The 17,876-nt window shown below is 40.9% G+C and overlaps 1 protein-coding gene across 5 annotated transcripts in view; it reads right to left on the bottom strand.

The window, feature by feature from the left end:
- LOC311506724 (uncharacterized protein) overlaps positions 1-17,876 on the bottom strand; it is a 41,803-nt gene that overhangs the window by 5,099 nt on the left and 18,828 nt on the right. For all 5 annotated transcript variants that reach the window (XM_084570797.1, XM_084570801.1, XM_084570800.1 and 2 more), the window contains 7 exons: positions 17,714-17,809; positions 17,450-17,545; positions 11,978-12,037; positions 10,166-10,244; positions 9,792-10,020; positions 6,784-9,622; positions 5,741-5,914 (listed from right to left, as the gene is read on the bottom strand). In XM_084570797.1, the coding sequence (XP_084426923.1) occupies positions 5,741-5,914; positions 6,784-9,622; positions 9,792-10,020; positions 10,166-10,244; positions 11,978-12,037; positions 17,450-17,545; positions 17,714-17,809 (3,573 nt within the window). The remainder of the gene's footprint in view (positions 1-5,740; positions 5,915-6,783; positions 9,623-9,791; positions 10,021-10,165; positions 10,245-11,977; positions 12,038-17,449; positions 17,546-17,713; positions 17,810-17,876) is intronic.

Genomic DNA, 17,876 nt, shown 5'->3' with positions numbered 1-17,876 from the left:
CGAAAGCACCAAAGCAGTGACTGAAGGATTGCCGTAAAGCAGTATCTGGTCGTACGATGTGTATGACGTCATTGACATTTTAAAATACTTTTTAAAGCAAAATAAGTGACTCTAAAAAATCTAACACCCAGCAGTGTGTCATTTCTTTGCATCTCCTTTCAAATTCAATATTCAAATTACTGCACAAAAAATTATATCCTGAGAAAAGTGGATTTTGAGGGGTACTGCTCCATAGACCTCCATTCATTCTGCACTCGTCCTGAGAGCGCCCTCATATGGAATCAGAGTGGAACTGCAACAGTTCAGAACCCGGAAGTTCAGTGAGAGTGGAACTTCTCCCCATATTAGACGTTCTCTGTTACTACTGAGAGCGGAGCCTGAATTCCGGTGCACAATACACGTCATTACCAAACGTTGCTGATTGGTTAAGGAACTCCAATGATTTTAAACCTCAAAATAAGCATCCGCCTATAGAGAGCCGAAGTCCCGCCCCTCTACTTCCGGGTTATGGGACCTATCTTTCGAAAAAATATGAACGGCAGTCTATGGCGAGATCATAATTATTTTCTGGTCCCGATTGAATTGTGGCATGAATTTCACATATGATGTGTGTGGATTTAAAAGATAATTTTTCACGTCAAGAGATAAATTATTTGACATAAATAAGCTGAACAATATTAGGTTTTGTATGAGATCGCTTAGTGAACTACATCTCTCGTCTGAGAACTATGGCTGTCTCCTTGTTGAGCTTTACCGTCTTCTTCCAGGACGAAGGCAGAAGCATGAAACGAGGTGAAAATCATTATAAATCGGGTCATGTCGAGAGCTGTAGTTACACGAAGGGAGTTTTGGTCGGTTCTGTACGCGCCAGCATGCGGGACTTGTAGTTCGTTTAATTACGTATTTTCCATAGCGTTTTACTTAACTATCTTGCGACAAACTGTGACATTCTTGACATGTAAAATCATTTTTTATTCTGAAAAACAACATATGTATAATCCAAGGCACAAGTCGATCGGGACCAGAAAATAATTTATCTTTCGCCATAGACTGCCGTTCATATTTTTTCGAACGATAGGTCCCATAACCCAGAAGTAGAGGGGGCGGGACTTCGCCTCTCTATTACGGAGACGGATTTCTACAGAGAACGTCTAATATGGGGAGAACTTCCACTCTCACTGAACTTCCGGGTTCTGAACTGGTTGCAGTTCCACTCTGGTTCCATATGAGGGCGCTCTCAGGACGAGTGCAGAATGAACGGCGGTCTATGGAGCAGTACCCCTCAAAATCCACTTTTCTCAGGATATAATTTTTTGTGCAGTAATTTGAATATTGAATTTGAAAGGAGATGCAAAGAAATGACACACTGCTGGGTGTTAGATTTTTTAGAGTCACTTATTTTGCTTTAAAAAGTATTTTAAAATGTCAATGACGTCATACACATCGTACGACCAGATACTGCTTTACGGCAATCCTTCAGTCACTGCTTTGGTGCTTTCGCGCTCTGCACTTTCTTTTCTCTCGAGGCATGGACAACACAGCTGACACGGGTAAATAATCGTGCTAGAAGAGTTTCTGTTTTGTTGTTTTAAAAGACCGGGCCGAAAAAAAAAAAACTTGGGCGAAAAAGTCCGTCTTAACATTCTGGTCCCGCTTCGGATGCCACGATGCCGTCAAGCGGTATCTGGTCGTAATCAGTCCTTCACTGACCAATCAGCGTTCATTAGCACAATGCTAGCGTGTTATGGGCAACAACAACTCAACCTGTAAGAAAACGAAAGGACATAAGTTCTCGTTCATTCAACTTTTGACCTATAACCCATGTTGAACTTGCAAAACCTACAATCAAATCTGAGATTTCTCAACGACAATCGGGTGAAAGAGACACATTTAGCCGTTTAGCTCCATAGAGTCCCATTCATGTTGCACTCATGGCGATCGCCCCCAGTGGAAATCTGGTGGAACTGCAACCAAAATTCGTTACAATGGGACTTAATAGAGAGTGGCAAGGCTCTCCGTAGACGGGCTCTGATTTCTATTAGGGTAGGCCAGACCAGTGCCATCGAGAGAGAGAGTTGCGACACTCCCATAGACCTCCGTTGTAAAAAATGGTGGCGCTTTTAACCGCCTACTTCCGGATTTGAAAGTCGGATTAGTTCCAAACACTGTCATTTGGGCGTTGGACCTCATTCATTTACATTGCTGTGAGTTGAGTTGTTCCAGAGCTAAGCTGCTGAAATATCGACCTCTTTTGAATTGTCAACTGTCTATATTGTATCAGAGGCCCTTTGCGATGCTTATACTGGTCTTCATTTGTATATGCACAGCGTAATTATTTATATTTTATCATGGTTGTTTCAACCAATTTTCTAGCATTGCCTGCTAGCTAGTTAGCCAGCGCGACTTCCCCTGCTGTGAAGGTAGTTCGGTAATGAATCACTACTACCTTTATAGCAACTTTTATTTAATTGAATTTTGGGATATACTAACTTTTCATTATGTGACGTGTTGGCTGTACTTAATTTGTTGTACTGTTCCTGTTCCATGTTCACTTGGCTAGTTTACAATTTGCCCAGCGTTACTTGTTGATGCTTGATGAGATGCTGATAGATTGCTATCCCGTATGTCAAGGCATTGTTGTGACTCGTGATTTGAGCGAGGGTTATTTAATTAGGAATGACGGGAATTTTAGGACTGGCGAGTTTGGCGTTGTGGTCCTGGGGGTGGCCACTCCTCAGAAGAAGTGAGCTAGCTTCTAGGCGAATTCTGAACGGACCACCATGGCAGACCTCTTTGCGTTATCATGAAGGTAGGCTAATAGCTGAATCGGAATTTATAAGCAAAATCACGGGAATCAATAGCCTAATACAGCCCAGTTATGCTCAAATGAATATCATGAGACGTCTACCATCAGATGAATGATATGGAAAAGTTAAGTTAGAGCCTCTAAATCCAGTGCTACTACCCATGTGAACATGAACACTAAGCTTTTCCCTCCATGTAGCCTAAAACCTATCTAAGTATAAGTTTTTCGTTGTCACCCTGCCTCTCCAAATGCAAAACTGACATTAACAAAAATGCAATAATGTAATAACAGCTGAAAAAGTACTTGGGTGTGTGTTTTATTTTATATTTACCGTTCCATAATGCAATCGCTGCTGTCTGTCCCATAGAAGAACATGACAGCCAGCGCATGTTTTGGAACTAATTGGGTTTACATGAACCACGTGACAGGCATAGCGGCGACATCAAAGAGTGTCGCAACTCTCTCTCTCGATGGCTCTGGGCCAGACTAAGTGTCAGACCGGAATCAAATTTCGGGCGGAAACGTAGGATGGTGACGACCAGGCTAGTGCCGCCCCCCTTGTGTCATGAAAAAATGCCGCCCGGGCGACTGCCCGGTTCGCCTGTGCCTAAAACCGCTACTGGTGCAGATATCACACTGTAGCGCATTTTGCACATTATGTGAGCCTGTGCTTCGTCTGAATAAGATGAGTGTTGCAGGTCACCACACACACACACACACACACACACACAGAGCTCGTGGGGCGGCGTTGAATGCTCTGGGGGAGCGACTGAATTGCGCATGCGCGTCTCTTTCAGAAAAACCTCACAGACAACGGAAAATGTCAAAAGAATCGTTCCAACTCGATTTTATTAATTTGGGGATGGTTTGAACCAAGAATCGAAATCGTGATCAAAATTAAATTAATTGCACAGCCCTACCTTAAATGTGAATAAAACACAGATTTGAATTAAATTCCATCTTAAGAAATTCAGAGAATTTACAACTGAAATGGGATTTAAATCTAAAAAGTATCCTGGTTTGACTTAAAACCACTTGTGATGAGATTGTCTTCTAGATTAGTAGAGACATCCAGAGATGGTCAGCTTTGTCACTGGTTTCAAACACAATGAAATTATTCAAATGAACATTCTCCTCAGGTCGTATCGGTTTCAATGACTTTAATATTTGAGATGTGGTGATTTCTGGATTTATATGGAATGATAAAAAAACCAAGAATAAAATATTGTACCTTACAACTGACCAAAGATGCAGGTGGTATGACCAAATGCAAAAGATTATGCAGCACAACTTGCTCCAATGATCAAATGTGACAAAGACTAAGGAGCAAAGTGGAAACATACTGGGATGATTGCAGCAGACATGCCAGTCCAGTAATTGGTAATATTAAACTATTAAATGCATCACCAGATACAATAGAGCCAATAATATCCCACACACTAAATAATTGTTTTGATCTAATGAACCTGTACTAATCAGAGAGAGGGAATGTTGAACTGGTTTGATTATGACCATAGATTTAACCAGCAAACCTTCAGAAACTGGAATACATAGAAATGTTAAAGGACAAGTTGACATGTTCAAGTGTGTCTTCCAACAACAGTCACATGTCATATGCACATTACAGAGTTCTTCAGATTCCTGCTGTCCACACTGACTGTGAAGTGGTCTCTTCCTAACACAACTCCACTGTTCACACTAATATGAAGCTTCAGCAGTCTGACTGACACTAATCAAAGTTCCTCTTTGAGTTCCTGTCCCTCCACTGCAGCTCAGCAGGAAACACTGTGGAAACACAAAGATACTGACTGGATGTGCTGAAGAACAAGATGAGTTGAAGATCAACTTTACAATCATTCATCCACACAACAACACTGTGGATGTTGTCCTCCATCTTGTCTCATTGGAGTCAGACTAGAAGGGATGTCTCCACAGACAGTATGGACAGAAAGAACTAGAAATGCAATTCCAAGGAATTACCAGTGCATGAAAATGCAACTAGTAGTTATGCTAAAAATGCTAACAATGCTAACTATGTTAACAATGCTAACCAGGTTGATTAGCTAACAGAGCTAATGATTTCTAGCAGTTATGCTAAAAATGCTAACTATGCTAACAATGTTAACTATGCTAACCAGGTTGATTAGCTAACTTAGCTGATGATTTCTAGCAGTTATGTTAAAAATGCTAACTATGCTAACAATGCTAACAATGCTAACCAGGTTGATTAGCTAACTTAGCTAATGATTTCTAGCAGTTATGTTAAAAATGCTAACTATGCTAACAATGCTAACCATGCTAACCAGGTTGATTAGCTAACTTAGCTAATGATTTCTAGCAGTTATGTTAAAAATGCTAACTATGCTAACAATGCTAACCATGCTAACCAGGTTGATTAGCTAACTTAGCTAATGATTTCTAATTGCTTAACGGCTCTCACCTGGCTCTACTGTGATGTCATAATCACAATGTTAAGTCTATGGGGAAATAGTTTTTATTTAATAGTTTAAAAAGTATAAAAGTTACAAAGTTGAAAAATACATTCCACAGGTCTCCTAAGTAAGACCTACGTAACAAAGTTTGAATGAAGTTTCTACGTTAAACGGTTGAAGCTGAATTAGCTGCGTTAGAAGAATAATAAGAAGAAACGGAAACGGAAGACTAGGAAGAACAGTACAGAGCATTTTCATGCACTGTAATGATTAGTGACACCAAGAACTCTGTTAATGTGCATGTAAACACTGGACTTGATCTGGTTTGTGATCAGACCCACCACCGATGACTGAGGAGATACCTGCTGATGTTCAGGAACATGATGCTCCTTCATTTAAACTCTTTGAGCTCCTTTTCTATCTGACAGTCCTGACAAGAGAACTCATCTAAACTGGATCTCCATTCTTCAGAAGCCTGAGAAGAAAATAAATGAAAACTTACATCAGAGTCTCCAGTTTACAGTTTGGACTCTCCAGTCCAGCAGACAGATGCTTCACTCCTGAATCCTCCAGGTTGTTGTGACTCAGGTCCAGATGTTTCAGATGGGAGGGGTTGGACTTCAGAGCTGAGGCCACGACTTCATACTGACTCTCTGAGAGTCCACAGTAACGAAGTCTGTCATGAGACAAATAAATAAAATCTGTTATAATGGAAGAAGACATTTCTATGAAGGTGATGTGTTTGATGAGTGGACAGTTGGACACATCCTGTTGGACATATTGTCTCCACATCAGTGGTTCAGCTCATCTTCTCTGACTGTGTGTGACAGGAAACAATCATTCTCATCATCTCTCTCAGACCTTTGTTTAGTTGAATGTGCAGATGAATGGAGACAACACTGAGTTACATTGAGGCTTCCAGACTGTCTTCCAGACAGATCAGGTTGAATTCTTTTCACCATCAAGTCATCACAAAGATGTTCTCAGGGTTTTATCTGTAAAACTAAACTCTGACCTTTGTGTGTTTCAGATCTCTTTAAAGGAAACAAATAGAAAGAAAGACGTAAAAACAAGACCATGTGACTCGACTTCTCTCCTTAAAATGAAACGTTGAACTCAGTCAATAAAATGCTCCATTGATGGATCAGTCTCTGTGTGGGATGATCAGTAGTTTACGGTGGCTCATGTTGATCTTAACAAGCTTTAGATAGATGTTGATGTGGAGCCACTTCACTGACTTCAGGATTATTCTGTACTCTAGAAACAACCTTCAATATTCTCTCATCATTGTAACGTGAGGCCTCAGAGGCTGCTTCAGCTAAACTAACTTACTGATGGAGAGAATAATAAGACAGAGCAATAGAAAGAAAAGAGTCAATAACTAGAAGAACAGCTTTAAACAGCTGGAGAACATCTGGGACTAAATACAACTGACTGTGATGCTTGCAGTGAACAAGTGGAACACTGTTTGAAGAAGAATGAGAACGTCTGAAGAACTAAACTACTAATCTCCACTGATTGATTCTGTTAATGATCAGGACTCACTGAGCCTTTCTGCAGTTCCTCACAGCTGGGATCAGTCTCCGTCCTCCCTCCTCTGATGTGTTGTACTGATTCAGGTCCAACTCATCCAGAACCTCCTCTGACATCTGCAGCATGTAGGCCAGAGCTGAGCAGTGGATCTCAGAGAGTTCCTTATATGATCTGTTCTCTGACTTCAGGAACTCTTGGATCTCCTGATGAACTGAGAGGTCGTTCATCTCCATCAGACAGTGGAAGATGTTGATGCTTCTGTCAGGAGAGATTTCATCAGTGTTCATCTCCTTCAGGTTGTTGATGATTCTCTGACCCAGCAGACCTTCTAAGAATCTCTGGAAGAACACTCTCTGACCCAGCAGACCTCCTGAGAGTGTCTGATTGTACACCGTCTGACCCGGCAGAGCTCCTGAGAGTGTCTGATAGGACACCGTCTGACCCGGCAGAGCTCCTGAGAGTGTCTGATTGTACACCGTCTGACCCAGCAGACCTCCTGAGAGTGTCTGATTGTACACCGTCTGACCCGGCAGAGCTCCTGAGAGTGTCTGATAGGACACCGTCTGACCCGGCAGAGCTCCTGAGAGTGTCTGATAGGACACCGTCTGACCCGGCAGAGCTCCTGAGAGTGTCTGATTGTACACCGTCTGACCCGGCAGACCTCCTGAGAGTGTCTGATTGTACACCGTCTGACCCAGCAGACATCCTGAGAGTGTCTGATTGTACACCGTCTGACCCGGCAGAGCTCCTGAGAGTGTCTGATAGGACACCGTCTGACCCGGCAGAGCTCCTGAGAGTGTCTGATAGGACATCGTCTGACCCGGCAGAGCTCCTGAGAGTGTCTGATTGTACACCGTCTGACCCGGCAGAGCTCCTGAGAGTGTCTGATAGGACATTGTCTGACCCGGCAGAGCTCCTGAGAGTGTCTGATAGGACATTGTCTGACCCGGCAGACCTCCTGAGAGTGTCTGATTGTACATCGTCTGACCCGGCAGACCTCCTGAGAGTGTCTGATTGTACATCGTCTGACCCGGCAGACCTCCTGAGAGTGTCTGATAGGACATCGTCTGACCCGGCAGAGCTCCTGAGAGTGTCTGATTGTACATCGTCTGACCCGGCAGACCTCCTGAGAGTGTCTGATTGTACATCGTCTGACCCGGCAGACCTCCTGAGAGTGTCTGATTGTACACCGTCCGACCCGGCAGACCTCCTGAGAGTGTCTGATAGGACACCGTCCGACCCGGCAGACCTCCTGAGAGTGTCTGATTGTACATCGTCTGACCCGGCAGACCTCCTGAGAGTGTCTGATAGGACACCGTCCGACCCGGCAGACCTCCTGAGAGTGTCTGGTTGTACACCGTCTGACCCGGCAGACCTCCTAAGAGTCTCTGGATGGACATTGTCTGACCCAGCAGACCTCCTAAGAGTCTCCGGTTGGACTCCAGAGAGAGGCCATGAAGGAAGCGAACTAACAGGTCCAGGTGACCATTTTTACTCTCCAGGGATTTAATCATGACTCTGTTCAGAAATTCATCCAGAGGTGAGTTATTGTAGTTTCCTCCCAGGAAGTCCTCCAGCACCTCTGTCTTCCTGTTGGTGTAACAGTGGATCATGTAGACTGCAGCCAGAAACTCCTGAACGCTCAGATGGACGAAGCAGAACACCTTGTCCTGGTACAGTCCTCTCTCCTCTTTAAAGATCTGTGTGAACACTCCTGAGTACACTGAGGCTGCTCTGATATCGATGCCACACTCTGTCAGGTCTGATTCATAGAAGATCAGGTTTCCTTTCAGCAGCTGATCAAAAGCCAGTTTTCCCAGAGACTCAATCATCTTCCTGCTCTCTGGACTCCAGTGTGGATCTGTCTCAGCTCCTCCATCATACTTGACCTTCTTCACTTTGGTCTGAACCACCAGGAAGTGGATGTACATCTCAGTCAGGGTCTTGGGCAGGTCTCCTCCCTCTCTGGTTTCCAACACATCCTCCAGAACTGTAGCAGTGATCCAGCAGAAGACTGGGATGTGACACATGATGTGGAGGCTTCGTGATGTCTTGATGTGGGAGATGATCCTGCTGGCCTGCTCCTCATCTCTGAATCTCTTCCTGAAGTACTCCTCCTTCTGGGGGTCAGTGAACCCTCTGACCTCTGTCACCATGTCAACACACTCAGGAGGGATCTGATTGGCTGCTGCAGGTCGTGTGGTTATCCAGAGGCGAGCAGAGGGAAGCAGTCTCCCCCTGATGAGGTTTGTCAGCAGCACATCCACTGAGGTGGACTCTGTAACATCAGTCAGGATCTCAGTGTTGTGGAAGTCCAGAGGAAGTCGACACTCATCCAGACCGTCAAAGATGAACACAACCTGGAACTCTTCAAAGCTGCAGATTCCTGCTTCTTTGGTTTCAGTAAAGAAGTGATGAACAAGTTCCACCAAGCTGAACTTTCTCTCTTTCAACACATTCAGCTCTCTAAAAGTGAATGGAAATATGAAAAGGATGTCCTGGTTGGCTTTGTCTTCAGCCCAGTCCAGAGTGAACTTCTGTGTTAAGAGTGTTTTCCCAATGCCAGCCACTCCCTTTGTCATCACTCTTCTGATTGGTCCATGTCTTCCAGGTGAGGCTTTAAAGAGGTCTTCTTGTCTGATGCTTGTTTCTGGTCTGTGTGGTTTCCTGGATGCTGTTTCAATCTGTCTGACCTCATGTTCATCATTGACCTCTGCAGTCCCTCCCTCTGTGATGTAGAGCTCTGTGTAGATCTCATTCAGAAGGGTTGAGTTTCCTGCTTTAGCAATCCCCTCAAACACACACTGGAACTTCTCCTTCAGAGTAGATTTAACTTTACGTCCACAAAGTCCTGAATGAACAAACAAGAAATAAGATGAATGAATAAACTCTCCAGTAAATATTCCAACATGTCATTGCTCTAAAGAATGAGTGTGTGAATATATCTTGGTTCATCTCTGGAGACATTAGTAAATGTCCCATTTCTCCAGCAGCTTCAATGTTTAGAGAAATCCTCTTACTGCTCTGCAGACAGTCAGCCAGCTCCTCCTGCTTCATTCTCCTCAGGAAGTTCATTGTGATCTTCACAAATAAATCTCTGCTGCTCCTCCTCTGCTCTTCATCCTCACCCTCCAACACCTCCTCATCCTCCCTCTGACTCTCTGAGCATTCTGGGTAATCTGGACTCAGATCCTTGTGGATCTTCTTCAGCTCGTTCTTCACAAAAGTGATGATGTTGTCCTCCAGCAGCTGGAACAGAATACGATATGAATGACACAAGCAGACTGAAATCATGGAGACAAACATCAGATCCATGTTGGACACACTGACAATCCACTGGTCTACAAAGTGCAGCATGGAGATGATGGAAAGTAGTTGTTGTACATGTACAGACCAGAAAGATGGAGTCCAGCTGTGTCTGATGCTGCTGGGCAGACTGACCACTGAGAACCTCTGAGCTCTGCTGGTGGACTCTGTGGACCAATCATCAACAATTAGCTCTCATCATGTCTGTCCACACAGAGACAAACACAAGTCCTTGGAGTTAAATGTTTTATTCAGCACTGAGAATGATGGTTTCCCTAGTTATTAATGATCCCACTATGAACCATCACACCAGTCTCCATCTCTGTGCAGCTACAGTAACTTCCTAAGGACTATGCTGGTTCACCAGTTCAGTCCCTCCAGCTCTAACTGAGCCGTACAATCTCAAGGATGGAAAAGATGTTGTTGACAGAAGCTGTTGTGGCTGGTTCTTTTACATGTATGCAGAAAAAAAGAAACAATATACCACCAATATAATCAAAGACACTGATTACAGTCAGTAGGTATAAATACTGATTAGTAAGGAATACATCCAGGAGGCTGCATAACACACTATACACTACATTTAATACACACTACATTTATATAGATATGAAAACATTATATAGACATGCAGTGGATAGAAAAATAGACGTCTGTTAAAACAATGTTATTAGTGATGATCAATTCTATCAGAACTTTTGAATCTTATTTAAACAACAAAAATCTGAGCAATGCAACTGAAAACCAGTTTAATCCATGTCACTGAATAATGGTTTCAGGTAAATCCACAGATGCAGTAATTCATGTGGTATTTAAGTGACGGTAAATGATTTTACTTTAACAGTCACACTTCCTGCAGCTGTAACCTGATCTGATAACACCTGGACCGCCCCCTGACTCAAAGTCTACCTGCAAAGTTTTACCAACACAAAGAGCAACGGCCTGATTTAGTGACCAAGCTGCTAACTCTGCTAGAGAACTAAAGGTTGTTCAGACTTTCATCCAGATGCCTCTCCAGATCTGATCTCAGTTTCTCTGGATGAAAATAAACCACCACATCACCTGGGGCGCAGTAGAACTGAGAACAGAGCTGATTAATGTGTGGGCCACTGTCATGACTTTAACATGTTATTATTTATTGATCTCCACCCTGACGTTAGTCATTCTAGAGACCTGCACTAAACTCAGATTATAACTCCAACCCTGGAAGCTTCCATACGTACTGTGATCTCGGGTAATAAAGGGAAATAAAGACACCAGTGAGGAAATATGTAAACAAACTCCACACGGCTCCTTCTACATCAACATGATCACATCAATAATTAACCACATGATGAATCACACACTGCTCTCTGACCCCAGCCACCATACACCAAGAGCTTAATTACTGGTAATGATGCTGCATTCGAGTATTTGACAATGAAGAATCTTGAATCTTGAGTTAATGTTTGTTTGACTGAACGTCACAGAAACCTGTTCTAATGGATGTGTCCAGACTCTTTATATCCACTATCTATGTGATATCAAACAATTTAGTAAGAATACAGTGACATTTTTAAATCCCACTAACATGAAGCAGAGGTTGACAGCTTCAGAAAGCTGGGGAAGAGTAATAATCTTTTTTCTACCATTATAGTCCCATTATTATAAAATGTTTCTCTCACTGACTGGAAACTAAATAAGGCACACACTGCTTAGATAGTAATTGTGTACATGTGGCTAATCAGAGGTCCAGTCAGCTGTTACCATGGTACATGTATTGACATGTATTATAAGCTGGTCTATTTAATGTTGCCAACCTCTACTATGCAGAACTACTCATGTTTAAAGAAATCTTTCAATCTTCAATAAGTCTGACAATCACTTTATTCTGTTTTCATCATTATTTGTAAGAACTTACACTTGATGGCTGGATTTAAGTCGTTTCCTGGTTCCAGGTTCAGGTTTTCTCAGCTTCCTCCTGATAAAACACAGTTTATAATGTGAACTAAACACAGAACACAGTATAATGTAAATTGAAGACGATGTGAATTAAACATCCTCATTGTCTTGTACAGCTGAAGCTTTTTCCTCCAGTTTAAACTCAACATATCTGAATCCTACTCCACAGTGATCAGAGTAAAAGAGTCTCTCTTCTACTGTCACAAATCAAACTGATGATTGGTGACATCACATATCACAGCTGTGTGCTTTGGATCAGCTGACTGATTATTCTAGTTAGCAGTCAGCATCTGTTAGTCTCAATACCATGTACTCATCAACACAATCAGAATGAATGGAGAAAATGTCCAGCACATTCTACACATAAAGGTCTGGTTATACGTGGCAGCTTTAACATGCAACAATAGAAATGTAAATGAAGAAGAACAGTGGCACAAAGAAAACAACTGTCTAAATAGAACTTCTCTGGATCAATAAGTGTGAGAACAACAATAAGGACTAAGAGTAACTGTAACAGTAATCCAGCCTTGAAGGAAGAACATTCACCAACAAGTTTATCACTCTGAGACAGGATGTTAATGATGTTGATGATATTACACAGGTGAAAGAAGGAAGTCACTAGTTTAATGAGAGAATTAAAGGACATATCCTGGTCACTAGTTTAATGAGAGAATTAAAGGACATATCCTGGTCACTAGTTTAATGAGAGAATTAAAGGACACATCCTGGTCACTAGTTTAATGTGAGAATTAAAGGACACATCCTGGTCACTAGTTTAATGTGAGAATTAAAGGACACATCCTGGTCACTAGTTTAATGAGAGAATTAAAGGACACATCCTGGTCACTAGTTTAATGAGAGAATTAAAGGACATATCCTGGTCACTAGTTTAATGTGAGAATTAAAGGACACATCCTGGTCACTAGTTTAATGTTAGAATTAAAGGACACATCCTGGTCACTAGTTTAATGAGAGAATTAAAGGACATATCCTGGTCACTAGTTTAATGTTAGAATTAAAGGACATATCCTGGTCACTAGTTTAATGAGAGAATTAAAGGACACATCCTGGTCACTAGTTTAATGTGAGAATTAAAGGACACATCCTGGTCACTAGTTTAATGAGAGAATTAAAGGACACATCCTGGTCACTAGTTTAAAGAGAGAATTAAAGGACATATCCTGGTCACTAGTTTAATGTGAGAATTAAAGGACACATCCTGGTCACTAGTTTAATGAGAGAATTAAAGGACACATCCTGGTCACTAGTTTAATGTGAGAATTAAAGGACACATCCTGGTCACTACTTTAATGTGAGAATTAAAGGACACATCCTGGTCACTAGTTTAATGTGAGAATTAAAGGACACATCCTGGTCACTAGTTTAATGAGAGAATTAAAGGACATATCCTGGTCACTAGTTTAATGAGAGAATTAAAGGACACATCCTGGTCACTAGTTTAATGTGAGAATTAAAGGACACATCCTGGTCACTAGTTTAATGTGAGAATTAAAGGACACATCCTGGTCACTAGTTTAATGTGAGAATTAAAGGACACATCCTGGTCACTAGTTTAATGTGAGAATTAAAGGACACATCCTGGTCACTAGTTTAATGAGAGAATTAAAGGACACATCCTGGTCACTAGTTTAATGAGAGAATTAAAGGACATATTCTAGTCTGAGACATCTCGTCATTTGTCTTAAGGTCATGTCTTGCTTTTTTTCCATGTGTTGTGCCTTCCTGTTTTATTGTGAAATCTTACTTCTATCGTTTCAGACCACTTCACTTCCTGCCTGTGTTCCCGCCAGTTTCGATTGTCTGCCCCGCCCTCATTGGCTTCACCTGTTCCTCATTGTCTCTTGTGTATTTAGAGTGTGTTAGTCCTCCTCTCTGTGCCAGTTCGTTTGCACTCCTGTGTCTCACGTTCCAGCACTCCTTGTATCTCTGGTATCTGTCTTCTCGGTTTTTGGATTTTTGCCTGTTTCTGACTTCTGCCCTTGCCTCTTCCTTTGGACTTGTTTGCCTGTTTTGGACTGTCTTTTGTGTACCGGATCTCTATTCTGGAAGTAAATTGTGATATTAGAAACCCAAGACTGTTTGTTTGAGTCGTGCATTTGAGTCCTGACTTTGTTGAGCCCCAGCCGTAACACTAGTCACTAGTTTAATGTGAGAATTAAAGGACATATCCTGGTCACTAGTTTAATGTGAGAATTAAACGACACATCCTGGTCACTAGTTTAATGAGAGAATTAAAGGACACATCTTGGTCACTAGTTTAATGAGAGAATTAAAGGACATATCCTGGTCACTAGTTTAATGAGAGAATTAAAGGACATATCTTGGTCACTAGTTTAATGAGAGAATTAAAGGACACATCCTGGTCACTAGTTTAATGAGAGAATTAAAGGACACATCCTGGTCACTAGTTTAATGTGAGAATTAAAGGACACATCCTGGTCACTAGTTTAATGAGAGAATTAAAGGACACATCCTGGTCACTAGTTTAATGAGAGAATTAAAGGACACATCCTGGTCACTAGTTTAATGAGAGAATTAAAGGACACATCCTGGTCACTAGTTTAATGAGAGAATTAAAGGACACATCCTGGTCACTAGTTTAATGAGAGAATTAAAGGACATATCCTGGTCACTAGTTTAATGAGAGAATTAAAGGACACATCCTGGTCACTAGTTTAATGTGAGAATTAAAGGACACATCCTGGTCACTAGTTTAATGTGAGAATTAAAGGACACATCCTGGTCACTAGTTTAATGTTAGAATTAAAGGACATATCCTGGTCACTAGTTTAATGTTAGAATTAAAGGACACATCCTGGTCACTAGTTTAATGAGAGAATTAAAGGACACATCCTGGTCACTAGTTTAATGTGAGAATTAAAGGACATATCCTGGTCACTAGTTTAATGTGAGAATTAAAGGACACATCCTGGTCACTAGTTTAATGAGAGAATTAAAGGACATATCCTGGTCACTAGTTTAATGAGAGAATTAAAGGACACATCCTGGTCACTAGTTTAATGTTAGAATTAAAGGACACATCCTGGTCACTAGTTTAATGTTAGAATTAAAGGACATATCCTGGTCACTAGTTTAATGAGAGAATTAAAGGACATATCCTGGTCACTAGTTTAATGAGAGAATTAAAGGACACATCCTGGTCACTAGTTTAATGAGAGAATTAAAGGATATTTCCTGGTCACTAGTTTAATGAGAGAATTAAAGGACACATCCTGGTCACTAGTTTAATGTGAGAATTAAAGGACATATCCTGGTCACTAGTTTAATGTTAGAATTAAAGGACATATCCTGGTCACTAGTTTGTTAGAATTAAAGGACACATCCTGGTCACTAGTTTAATGTGAGAATTAAAGGACATATCCTGGTCACTAGTTTAATGTTAGAATTAAAGGACATATCCTGGTCACTAGTTTAATGAGAGAATTAAAGGACACATCCTGGTCACTAGTTTAATGAGAGAATTAAAGGACACATCCTGGTCACTAGTTTAATGAGAGAATTAAAGGACACATCCTGGTCACTAGTTTAATGTGAGAATTAAAGGACACATCCTGGTCACTAGTTTAATGAGAGAATTAAAGGACACATCCTGGTCACTAGTTTAATGTGAGAATTAAAGGACACATCCTGGTCACTAGTTTAATGAGAGAATTAAAGGATATATCCTGGTCACTAGTTTAATGAGAGAATTAAAGGACACATCCTGGTCACTAGTTTAATGAGAGAATTAAAGGACACATCCTGGTCACTAGTTTAATGAGAGAATTAAAGGACACATCCTGGTCACTAGTTTAATGAGAGAATTAAAGGATATTTCCTGGTCACTAGTTTATTGAGAGAATTAAAGGACATATCCTGGTCACTAGTTTAATGAGAGAATTAAAGGATATATCCTGGTCACTAGTTTAATGAGAGAATTAAAGGACATATCCTGGTCACTAGTTTAATGAGAGAATTAAAGGATATATCCTGGTCACTAGTTTAATGAGAGAATTAAAGGATATATCCTGGTCACTAGTTTAATGTTAGAATTAAAGGACACATCCTGGTCACTAGTTTAATGAGAGAATTAAAGGACATATCCTGGTCACTAGTTTAATGTCAGAATTAAAGGACATATCCTGGTCACTAGTTTAATGAGAGAATTAAAGGACACATCCTGGTCACTAGTTTAATGTTAGAATTAAAGGACATATCCTGGTCACTAGTTTAATGAGAGAATTAAAGGACATATCCTGGTCACTAGTTTAATGAGAGAATTAAAGGACATATCCTGGTCACTAGTTTAATGAGAGAATTAAAGGACACATCCTGGTCACTAGTTTAATGAGAGAATTAAAGGACACATCCTGGTCACTATTTTAATGAGATAATTAAAGGACACATCCTGGTCACTAGTTTAATGAGAGAATTAAAGGACACATCATGGTCACTAGTTTAATGAGAGAATTAAAGGACACATCCTGGTCACTAGTTTAATGAGAGAATTAAAGGACACATCCTGGTCACTAGTTTAATGTTAGAATTAAAGGACACATCCTGGTCACTAGTTTAATGAGAGAATTAAAGGACACATCCTGGTCACTAGTTTAATGAGAGAATTAAAGGACACATCCTGGTCACTAGTTTAATGAGAGAATTAAAGGACATATCCTGGTCACTAGTTTAATGTTAGAATTAAAGGACATATCCTGGTCACTAGTTTAATGTTAGAATTAAAGGACATATCCTGGTCACTAGTTTAATGAGAGAATTAAAGGACACATCCTGGTCAAATATAACACCAAGGTTTCTCACAGTAGAACTGGAGGCCTAGGTAATGACATCCAGAGAAACTAGATGATTAGATAATGAATCTCTGACATGTTTAGGGTCAAATACAATGAGTTGTGTTTAGTCTGATTAGTTCAGTTAAAAGTTACAGGTCATCTGTTATTTATTTAAGGCATAAAGGTTTCATATATATAGCTGGGTGTCATCTGCATAGAGATGGAGATTTCTGCAGTGTTTCCTGATAATATTTCCTAAAGGAAGCATGTTTAATGTGAAGAGTATTGGTCCTAGCACAGAACCCTGAGGAACTCCATAACTAACTAACTAACTTGGAATCTGTTTGATAGATTCAAACCAGTCTAATGTGGTTAATTTAATCCTAATCTCTTTGTCAGCCTGGCTACAGAGCTGACAGTGAATCTGAGCTTCTTCTTCTTTTCATCTATTAATGATGAATAATGTGCTGTTCTAACATTACACAGGCTTTTACAAGTTCTTCAACTATCTTTCTGGGATATGTGAGCTTCTTTTCAATCAGTGGAATGACTCTTTCTTTCTGCTTGCATCGTCAAGCTAGTCTCCTCTGACTCATGTATGAAGATGGACACTGGTTTACCTCTCAGGAGCAAAGGGCTGATGTCTTTGAAAAACAATGTGGCGATCATGTGACCGATCACTGTTGAAGGACACACAGCTGGGGTCAGGACTGATCCTGTTAGAGAAGAAGAATCAGTTAAAGTCTGGTTAGACTGGACAGCTTCCAGATGTAACACATGTACATGAGATTAATGATGCTGAAGATAAATAAACTGGTTAATAAAACTTCTCTGGATCAATAACAGTTTAAACATGAATCAGAAACATGGAGGAACCATTTTACCACTCAGGAGCAGAGGGTTGATGTCTTTTAAAATCAATGTGGTGATCACGTGACCGATCACTCTTGAAGGACACACAGCTGGGGTCAGAACTGATCCTGTTAGAGAAGAAGAATCAGTTTTTAGACGTCAGCCACAGAAGACCAACTATGAAGAAGAATGAAC

Source organism: Chelon labrosus, assembly GCF_963514085.1.
Source record: "Chelon labrosus genome assembly, chromosome: 21".
NCBI classification, from domain to species: Eukaryota; Metazoa; Chordata; class Actinopteri; order Mugiliformes; family Mugilidae; genus Chelon; species Chelon labrosus.
This window is presented reverse-complemented; position numbering and strand designations above follow the sequence as displayed.